Source organism: Podarcis erhardii (genome assembly GCF_964252035.2).
Source record: "Podarcis erhardii genome assembly, chromosome: 8".
Lineage (NCBI taxonomy): Eukaryota > Metazoa > Chordata > Lepidosauria > Squamata > Lacertidae > Podarcis > Podarcis erhardii.
Window position 1 is genome coordinate 92,072,469 of NC_138499.1, and position 9,873 is coordinate 92,082,341.

General features: G+C 41.2%; 1 protein-coding gene across 2 annotated transcripts in view; it reads left to right on the forward strand.

Annotated features, from left to right (window-relative positions):
- SEMA5A (semaphorin 5A) overlaps positions 1-7,665 on the forward strand; it is a 169,582-nt gene extending 161,917 nt beyond the window's left edge. For both annotated transcript variants that reach the window (XM_081872623.1, XM_081872624.1), the window contains exons 21-22: positions 5,731-5,942; positions 6,578-7,665. In XM_081872623.1, the coding sequence (XP_081728749.1) occupies positions 5,731-5,942; positions 6,578-6,697 (332 nt within the window). In that variant the 3' untranslated portion in view covers positions 6,698-7,665. The remainder of the gene's footprint in view (positions 1-5,730; positions 5,943-6,577) is intronic.
- The last annotated feature ends 2,208 nt before the right edge of the window (positions 7,666-9,873 follow it).

Genomic DNA, 9,873 nt, shown 5'->3' on the forward strand with positions numbered 1-9,873 from the left:
CTCTAGCCATTTTAATCAGTTCTCCACTTTTACAACACTCAAAATTACTTCCACTGTTGATTTTATCTTAATGCTGCCAGCGTTTTCAGCTGTGTACAGTTATTTTCCATATACTCAATAAATATTTTCCACTCTTCTTTAAATATATGTTCTTCTTGCTCTCTTATTCTATATGTTAAACCTACAAGTTCTGCATATTCTAACATCTTAAGTTGCCAGTCCTCTTTGCTTGGAAACTCCCTCACTTTCCATTTTTGAGCAACCAAACCCAAGCTGCTGTTGTTGCGTACATAAATATTTTTTTCTTGACACCTAGGAACTTCTGTCTGAATTATTCCCATCGAAAAGGACTACGGTCTTTTTGAAAAAGTTGTTTTGAACATTTTTTTCAACTTGTTATAAATAATTTCCCAATATTCTTTTACCTTTTTACATGTCCACCACATATGAAAAAAAGTTTCCTCCATTTCTTTACATTTCCAACACATATCTGATTCGGCTTTAAGCATTTTAGCCAACTTACTTGAAGTTAAATACCATCTATGAATCATTTTCATAAAGTTCTTTTTCATTTATTAGCATGCAGTAAATTCTGAATCGTTTTTCCAGAGTTTCTCCCAGAGGTTTAAGTCTATATTGTATCCTACATCTATTGCCCAATGTATCATTGAAGCTTTGACTAGCTCGTATTTTGTTTCCTATTCTAATAAAAAGTTAGTTTTTAGATAATGGCTTGCCCTTATTCTGTAATAATTGTTTTTCATATTGTGAACTTTGGTCCAGGAATCCATTTTTTGAATCTATCTTAAACGTATCAAGTAACTTGTGGTACTGTAATCAACCCGTAACATGGCTCCTTAATTCCTCCATAGGTTTCAGTCTGGGTTCCCTACCTGTAAAATCCAGCAGTTCCCTATTTGTCGCCCATTGTCTATCCATATTAATTTTATTAATTGTAATTGCTTCAATAGGGGATATCCACAAAGGTATTTTTCTTTCCAACAAAATTTTGTTTTTCTCCCAAACTCTATATAAATTCTTCCTAATGATGTGGTTTGTAAAACTCTTATAAATTTTAGCTTTCCCATACCAAAGACATGCATGCCAGCCAAATTTTATATCAGGCCTTCCAAATCCAAAATGTCTGCATTTTACAATATGATCCATTGCTTTAGCCAACATAAACAGGCTGCCTCATAATACAGTTGTAGGTCTGACAAGGCAAAGTCTCCTATTTCTTTACATCTATCAAGATTTTGTTTGATTCATGGCTTTTTCCCCTGCCAGAAAAAGCCATCTTTTTTCCATTCTTTGAGGCAACTTATTTACAATCGGAATAGACATATTAGGTAGTACATTCATTTTAATGGCTGAAATTCTGCCTAATAGTGAAAGCTTTATTCATCCTTTCCCAAATCTCCAATTCTTTCTTAATCTCTTTCCACAGTTTAATATAATTATCTTGAAATAAGTTGAGATTTCTCACCAACAGCCAAATCCTGAAATATTTTACTTTTTAACCTCTTTAGGCCAGAGATATTTTCTAAGGCCTTTTTTGGCTGCTCATCCATGTTTTTAACCAACATTTTTGTTTTATCTGTATTTATTTTGAAACCCGCCACTTCTCCAAACCTTTTAATTTCTTCTAATGCTTTGGGAATGCTTACCATATGCTGTTCCAATGTTAACACCACATCATCAGCAAATGGCCTTAATTTATAGGCTCTGAGTCCACATCTATTCCTTTGAGTTCCTTTTTTCTCCTTATATTCTGCTGCAATATTTCTAATGTCGAAATGAACAACGGAGATAAGGGATAGCCTTGTCTAGTACCTTTTATTATTTGGCATTTGTCTGAGATAATATTATTTACTAGTACATTTGCAGATTGATCAGTATAAATTGCTTTGACTGTAAATGCAGGGTACAAATTTAAATCAGGAACACATAAATAAAACAATTTAAATAAATAAGTGGCAATCTATGCAGGAGTCCTAAAACAATGCCTGCTGAAATCTCCTCACTCCTTCCCTCCTTGTGACTAACAGAAGCAGAATACATTTTGAAAAATAGTAAAAATAAGAGTAACTAGGCACAGCTGCTTACCTTGCATATGTTATACTTAAAGCAGGATTTTTAAAAAAAGTTCAGGAGAAAGGTCCTTCAGTGGCCTATTACAACAACTTGACTGTGATTTGTTTAAAGCAAAGGGGAGAGGAATGGCAAAAGAAGACTCTCCAAGGCAGGACTAGTCCAGAGATCATCTTCAGTTCACCTCCAGAGTCCCAAAAGACGAGTCTTCCCACTCATAAGTTGCCATCATCCTTATCATCAGAGAAACCATCAATACCCATTTTGAGTACTTAACCCGGGGATTTGTGCATCTCAGATGAGACTAGGAAAGTTCTTAAATGAGAGTCTGAAAATAGGCATGTAATTGCTGACTTGAGCTCCGGGAACAGTATTTACAATGTCTCAGAATTGGTGCCTGTATATTGTCAGTGAAGGAAATGGGGTATTTCAACCATATAAGGAGAGTGTTTGTTTTCAATCCATGTACAGATCCATACACCACTATTTTCTAAATTATGGGTTGAAACGAGGAAGCCAGAAAACAACTTTCTTCTCCATAAGGGTCCTTGATACCTCAAAGAGTACTCAGTTTCCTTTGAAGAGGAAGTTGGGTCAGATTTGTACTATAAATCGTGTGCATTCAGTGTTAAAATTTAAAGTGTGCACCATATCTACAAAAGCCAATGAACGCTGGATTTATGTTATCAGGAGCAGTTATGCAAAGTGAAAAGAGTCAATTATGGAAAACAGTGACATTGAGTTTTCTTAGCTTGAAGCATTTATTCTGCTTCTCTTAGTCAGGGGGAGGGCAAGGAGCTCTGTGGGCCACCCTAGCCTGGTTTTATAGTGAGTGTAAATCTTACTGAGAAACTACACTGACTTCCAAGGTTCTGGCAAACATTATTTTCACATTTTAAAGAATACATTTGGCTGCAGATGAATACCAGACACCACAACACGAGAGGGAGAGTGTGGCTTCCTGGTGTTTTGCTCAGTGGTGTCCCCACGCCAGTGGATGGTCACCTTGGCATGGGGCCATCCACTTGGCAACTGCACTCTTTCTTGGAAAGGGCTGGCTGCAGCCCCCACTGTCTCCACTGCTGCCTTTTGGCGCTGAAAGGTAAGGACAGGAAGGCCTCTTGTCGCCTTGTGCTGGCTGGAGGTTTCACTGGAGGAACTGTCATGGACAACCTAGTTGAGATTCCTGGACTGCAGGAGGTTGGACTAGATCATTATCATCAACTGTATGCCTGCCTTTCCATAGTTAAAACAATGCTTAAGGCGGCTTACAACACGACAAGATTTACATAATTACCAACATAACAAAAGTCATAAACAATAAAACACACATCAAAAGGTACTAGATCCAACTCTACAGTTCTAGGATTCCTCTGAAGCCCCAGGTGTTCTCTGCAGAATGTTCCTCTGAGCCTTTTAGTGATGCTGGAGCATTGTTCTTGGGTCCTTAGCGCTTTATCCCCATGGAAATCTTCCACTGCTCTGCCACCACAGCAAAGGCAAAAGTGGACTAGCCGTACTGAGATGGGACGGGCAGCTTTGTAGCAAGTTCCCTAAAAGTATCTTTGCTCCTTCTGTTTAGTGGGACTTAGGGCTCGTCCGCACTTTGCTTGTCCCGTGCGGCTTTCCATTTGCGCCACCACTTTCCCCTGGGAAAACCTGCTCTTTACCGCTGAATCAGAGCAAACATCGATCTGTGGGAAACTCGATTGATATTTCCTCCAATTCAGTGGTAAAGAGCAGGTTTTCCCAGGGGAAAGCGATGGGATAAGCGGAAGTGTGGATGAAGGTGTGCTTAGAACTGTAGCCTTTGGTTGGTGAAGGCATCTTCTCTGTTGTGGCTGAAAGTACCGTATTTTTCCATGTATAAGACGCCACCATGTATAAGACACTCCCTACTTTTGGGGACCCCAAATTTAGAAAATGGACATATGCACTATCCATGTATAAGACACCCCCATATTTTTAACCTTATTTTAAAGTAAAAAAACCCTAGTCTTATACACAGAAAAGTATGGTAGCTCCTGCTTCTCCCAGCAGCGGTGCAACCGGCTCCTTAACTGGCCATTTCCTGAAATGGTGTTCTGTGGCCCCATCTCCTTTAATTGCTTTTCCCTTAGCGACCACCATTTCCGCATTCTTCTATTTCAATTTGTGGACTTATTCCAGAGCGATTAATTATGTTCAAGTGCTATTGTATGAATATTTTAATAATTAAAAAGAAAATAAAGCAAACTTACATTGTAGCAGTGTTTATCATCATCAATTGAATGAAAGAAAGGAACACCCCCAACTCCGACAATGGCAATCATGAGAAAGGTGGGTTCTCAGGGCCTGGTTAAAACACCCCAAAATGTGACTGCAAATGCCCCTCTAAGCAGACAGAAGAGTAACATGAAGACAACCTTTGCCAACCAGGTGCCCTCCATATGTTTTGGGACTATTAAGAGTCCACAACATCTAGAAAGCACCAGGGACGGAAAAGGCTACCTCCACTTGCAGAGATTGCTCTGCTGTTCCGTTTGTCTATAAAAAAAGGAAAAAAGTTGGATTAATGTCCGGCCCCAAAGAGACAAAGCAGCGTGGGGGAAACACAAGAGAACAACAGTTTGATGGCAATATCATTTAGATATACTGTAAAAAGTGAGTGAATAAAGGGGTTCCAGAGGAAGCAGCAGTAGATTTAAGTTTAATACTGGCTTGTTCTTTTCCCCAGTATTCTTGGGAACTGTTTTCCCTGTAGCTTCTTACTCCTTTTGCACTAGTTCTCTACTTTTAAAAATGCTGGTAAAATAGGTAAGCTATTTCCTCCACCACTTCAAAGAGAAACATCTTCGAGATTTCACTCCTCCCCTTCGCGGAAGGCACTGCAGTCAAGCTGAGGCTCCCACAGGAGGAAAGTGTTGAGGAAATAATTTCCCCTTCCCCCTGCAGCCACTTGTTGTTCTGGAGGCTCTCCAGCAGTTTTTCAGGGGGAAGACAAAGCGGGCAAGAAGACAGAACGGGGCCCTTCTCTGTGTCCTCCCTCCCCGAGAGGTTTGGAGGGTGGCAACATGAGAATGGGCCTTTTCTGTGGTGGCTCCCGACTGTGAAATGCTCTCCCCAGAGAGGCTTGCATATCTTTAGGTGAACACATTTCTCTTTCCCCAGGCCTTTGGCCATTAGATAATGTATGGCCTTTTAAATAGGGGGGGGGGCTGTTCTTATGATTATGTTCTTAATGTTGTACACCACCCTGGGATCTTTGGATAAATTGAAGTATATAAATAATCAGAATAGTAACACTCTTCTAGTTCTCCAATGAGAGCATCTTATGATCACAGGAACTCCTAATCCCACACCACAGCCTTTCCCAGTCATGAGGACAAGAAACATATTTGTTCTTTTGTTGTTGTTTTTTTAAAAAGAGTGCTAGATTCTCAGAAAGTTGCATGAAGAATGAGGAGAGAGAACAGCCCAGCCATGCCTACTAAAAAAGAAATACCTGCATGTAGTTTTACTATGTCTATTTCCCCCGCTGTGCCTCTTTTGCATGGTGCGTACGATGTGCTGACATAGCGATGCATAAGCAGGTTGTCTGGAAATCAATCAAACATGAGCAAAACCTGCCAACTCTGCTTTGCCTCTTCCACCTTGTAGAGTTTAATATGTTCCATATGACTGCCGTGGGGCTGAGCAGCTGCATTCTCGGGTGCCTTCTGACCCTTTTGGTTTACACTTACTGCCAACGGTACCAGCAGCAGTCGCACGATGCAACTGTCATCCACCCAGTATCACCGGCTCCTCTGAATACCAACATCACTAATCACATCAACAAGCTGGACAAGTACGACTCTGTAGAAGCCATCAAGGTAAGGAATGGATAGGGCTGGTGCTCTTTAAAGGTGTTAGATGTGCAGATACTCTGGACAATTACTGTGGTCCAAAAAGGGACTGCTGCTGTTATGTTTCAGATTTATGGAACCAGTATTCTAATGTGTCAAAACTTTTTTTGAGGGGCAGGGCTTGAAGGCAAAAATACAAAACAAAAAACCACACACATTATTTTACTCACACGGAGACTACAGGAAAAGATTTCCACATGAAGACTTCCTTCTTGTCATTCTTGTGTGAATAAGAGTAACCATGGCAGTGTCTGCTGCCTCCTCAAAGGTGTTACACATTTACAAAGTCATACCTTTCAGGTTTCCTCCTCCTCTTGTGTTCTTTCCAGTCTTCTTGTCCTGAACATCTTCTTGCTACTTCAGTTCTCTTTTTCAACCTCCTTCCTTATTAAATCTATATTTCTTACAATAGCCTCCTCTTGCTATCTCTCCAATTTCAACCTCTGGTGTTGCTTTTGCCATCTCTACCCCTCCTCCTCCTAGATAATGTTATAAGTGTGCATATCTTTTAGTGATCAGTTGCCCTGTTTTGCATTTTATTATTTCAGTTTGAATGATGTGTTTTCTAAACTCTTCCTCCCCCTCCCTTTTCTTATTCCCAGGCATTTAACAAAAATAACCTGATACTAGAAGAGCAAAACAAGTACTTTAATCCACATCTCACTGCAAAGGCATATTCCAATGCCTATTTTACAGATCTGAACCACTATGATGAGTATTAAGAGGGAAAATCTGTATAACTCAAATTCATCCCCAAGGCCTGGATCCTCAGACATCATGTTGCTGCCTTCGTCAACAAAACATTGACTTGTGTGGGTAAAAGTTTTCCCTATCTAAAATGTTGCATTTCAGTACAATATTTGTACTGTAGAATTAGATCATGGGGTCCTTTTGCATTGGCCAATCGTGTTTTGGTCAACATGCTGCCATCCTCCTAATTGCTAGAGACCGCCTAGGAGAAAACTTTTATACAACTGGGAGGCCTCCTCCCTGCCACAAATAAGATTATTGAATGGAATGATCCTGATTTGTATGGAAGCAAGTCCTTCTCCCCTTCAAGGGTCATTGGCACCTTCTTGGCTGGATACTTGGGACTCATGAACTTGTTTTGGACCTTGTGGAAACTGGGAATAGTTTATGGCAGGACTACAAGCTACTTCTGGCACAAGGGATGCTGGTAAAAAGAGGTGCTAGAGAAATGGAGCCATTGAGTGATAGAACTCATCAGAAATGTGCATGCTTTGTCTGTTTCAATCTGCTGGGATGTATCTGTGAAACGGAAGCAGGGAAGACATGTCAAATTATTTTCACATGTTACTAAGGATCTACTTCTGCCTGATGGGTGGCCCCTGCAATATATCTGCATGGACTCCACCTGGATTGTGCATTAGGACATTCACAAAGCCACCAGAGCAGAAAGATGGCCCTGGACTGGCTTGCAGATCCATCACACCCTTTGCCTGCCTCCCTTAGGAAGAGATGGAAAGCACAAATGCTTCTATTTTTAATGGCTCTTTTTTATTATTCATGAAGTTAAAAACAGCATAAAGTATATTAAGCAAAGCATTATTGCAATAGTTTTGATGCACCAAGTGAGATTTCTCATCATGCCTGGTTATGTAAATAGTGGAAGTGCTTGATGACAAACTAGAGGAAATAAATTGGGGCTCCAAATTTTGTACCAGTTTCACTGCCCTCTTGCTGTTGCTTGCTTTTATCAATAATGATATGTTTGCCTTTTTTTTCAAAGAAAAACTACTATTCTGTTGCAAGGAATGTCAGAGTTATTACATTAAATGCTTCAGCCAGCTGGTTTCACAGCATGTATAGCTCAGGTGTATATGTTCTATTTGCTAAAGTAAATACCAAATATGATGTAACATTTCATGGTAGCGAAAAAGGAGAGAGCAAGCCAGGGCTCTACGCTCTTTGGATGTGCGCTTGATTCTTTAGCTCTACACACACAAGACTGCTTTTGCCCTCCCTCCAAGCACACAAATTTGAAGCTCAGTGTCTCACCTTAAGCTAGCAACCCCATGCTTGTCTTCAGCAACGGACAGCATTGGCTCAATGGAAATGGCCTCTTATTTTGAAGCAAGAGACCATTGGCCACTGACACTCACAAGGCGGCAGTCAGGCCTTAAGAGGAAAGGCAAGAGCTACAGTGTGGAAACGCAAAGCATAGTGGATATTTTTTTCTGTGCCTCTGTAGAAGACACTGTGTTTCTTTCCTCAGATTCCTTCCTGTTTTTTATACCTGGTCCTTAGAACACATTTCTTCCCTAAGAGCCAAACCGTTTGAGGGAATAAACACACAGAGGCAGCTGCACAAATGGTTTCTTAATCGGCACTGCTTGAGACGAATTTACAGTTGCAGTAGACCTTTTTTGTTAAACGTAACACAATTTCCCTTGATGGTTTTCTTAAAACAAGTTGGGAATTGGCTCCCCTCCCACAGCTGTCCTCTTCTGCCTCTGGGGTTCCCCACCCCTCTGCAGCTGCAAAGGATCCCTCTGTATTGGTGAGCAAAGAGCATCTAAAATCTCAGGTGAGATTACTGGGGGACATGTAGGACTGCAGCCATGCAAAAATTACTGCAGATTACTGTAGGACTGCAGCCATGCAAAAATGCCTTGGCGAGTCAAGTAGTTCATTAGGATGCACATTGCCATTTTGTTGTCAAAGAATAGCCAATTACCCCTTGTATTGCATAAAAAGCCTGAAATCTCAAGGCCAGTTTTTACAGGGTTCCTTCTTACTGCCCACCACCACCCAACCCTTTTGCAACAGGGAACCACTTCTACCCCTTAATTTACAGTATTTAACCTTATATTCATTTATGGGCATTCCCCATTTTGCAGTATTGATTCCCGAGAGATTTTTCTTCTTCACACAAAACGCAGGTACCATGACTATGGTTCTGGCCTAGTTTCTCTTCTCATCATATCCTGACTTTGCCGATTCCCTCCATCTGAGGGAATTAGTGATCTGAGGCCACTAACATTTTCAATTCTTTTAGCAAGACTGGTTGAGTTTTTCAGGCTCTATTCCTATCTTTCCTATTTTACATTCCTGCCCAGGGTTAATGGGAATTTTTGAACTTTTAACCATGGTTTACTTTAAGTGAACAGGAAATGTCATACCTGTTAGAGTTAGCTGTGCCTTCAGCCATGGATTTCAGTGTATTTAAACTCCTCCCTCTTGCTTGGATTGTGCTTCCTGTGGTGATGCAACTGTGTCAATAGAGCAGTGGGATTTGGAAGCCCATTTCTGCTGTGGCAAAAGGGGTTGCCTGCCTCTTTCTGCACCCCAGATCCATGAATTGACAAAACTTTCCTTCAGCCAACAGAATTCTTCCATTGTCTAACCTGGGACACGCTGTTCTTGCTGGATACTGTCCACAAGTCTTTGGGCATAGAACTGGCCTTAAGAAGTAACAGACATGCCTCAAATTTGTTGGATGAAAAAACAAGGCCGAAGCTCTCTCCTACCTGAAAATGCAGTGCTTCCTCCGCTTGCCTCACCTTCCTCTGCTCATCAGTTCTCCCCGCCCTTGTTTCCTGTTCCTTCCATCTCATGCTTCTTCTTCACACTGCATCCTCCCTTCTCTCCATCAAGGAATACTCATGTTTTACACCCATGCTTAGGGTTGTTTTGTGTTTAGAAGTCAGCTCTCAACCCACCCACCACCTGCAGAAGCCACAAAGCATGTTCCTCTTGCCACCCTCCTTCCCAAGAGCCCCTTCTCATAGACTGGCACAGGGCAGTGTGAAAGGGTGGACACACAACAGCTCATTTGCTGCTGCTAAATTGCCATGGAAACCCAAGTAGAACTTAGTAGCAGCCGGCACAGTTGACCTGTCAAGTTTCACTCCTGTTCCTTCATTCTGCATGGGGG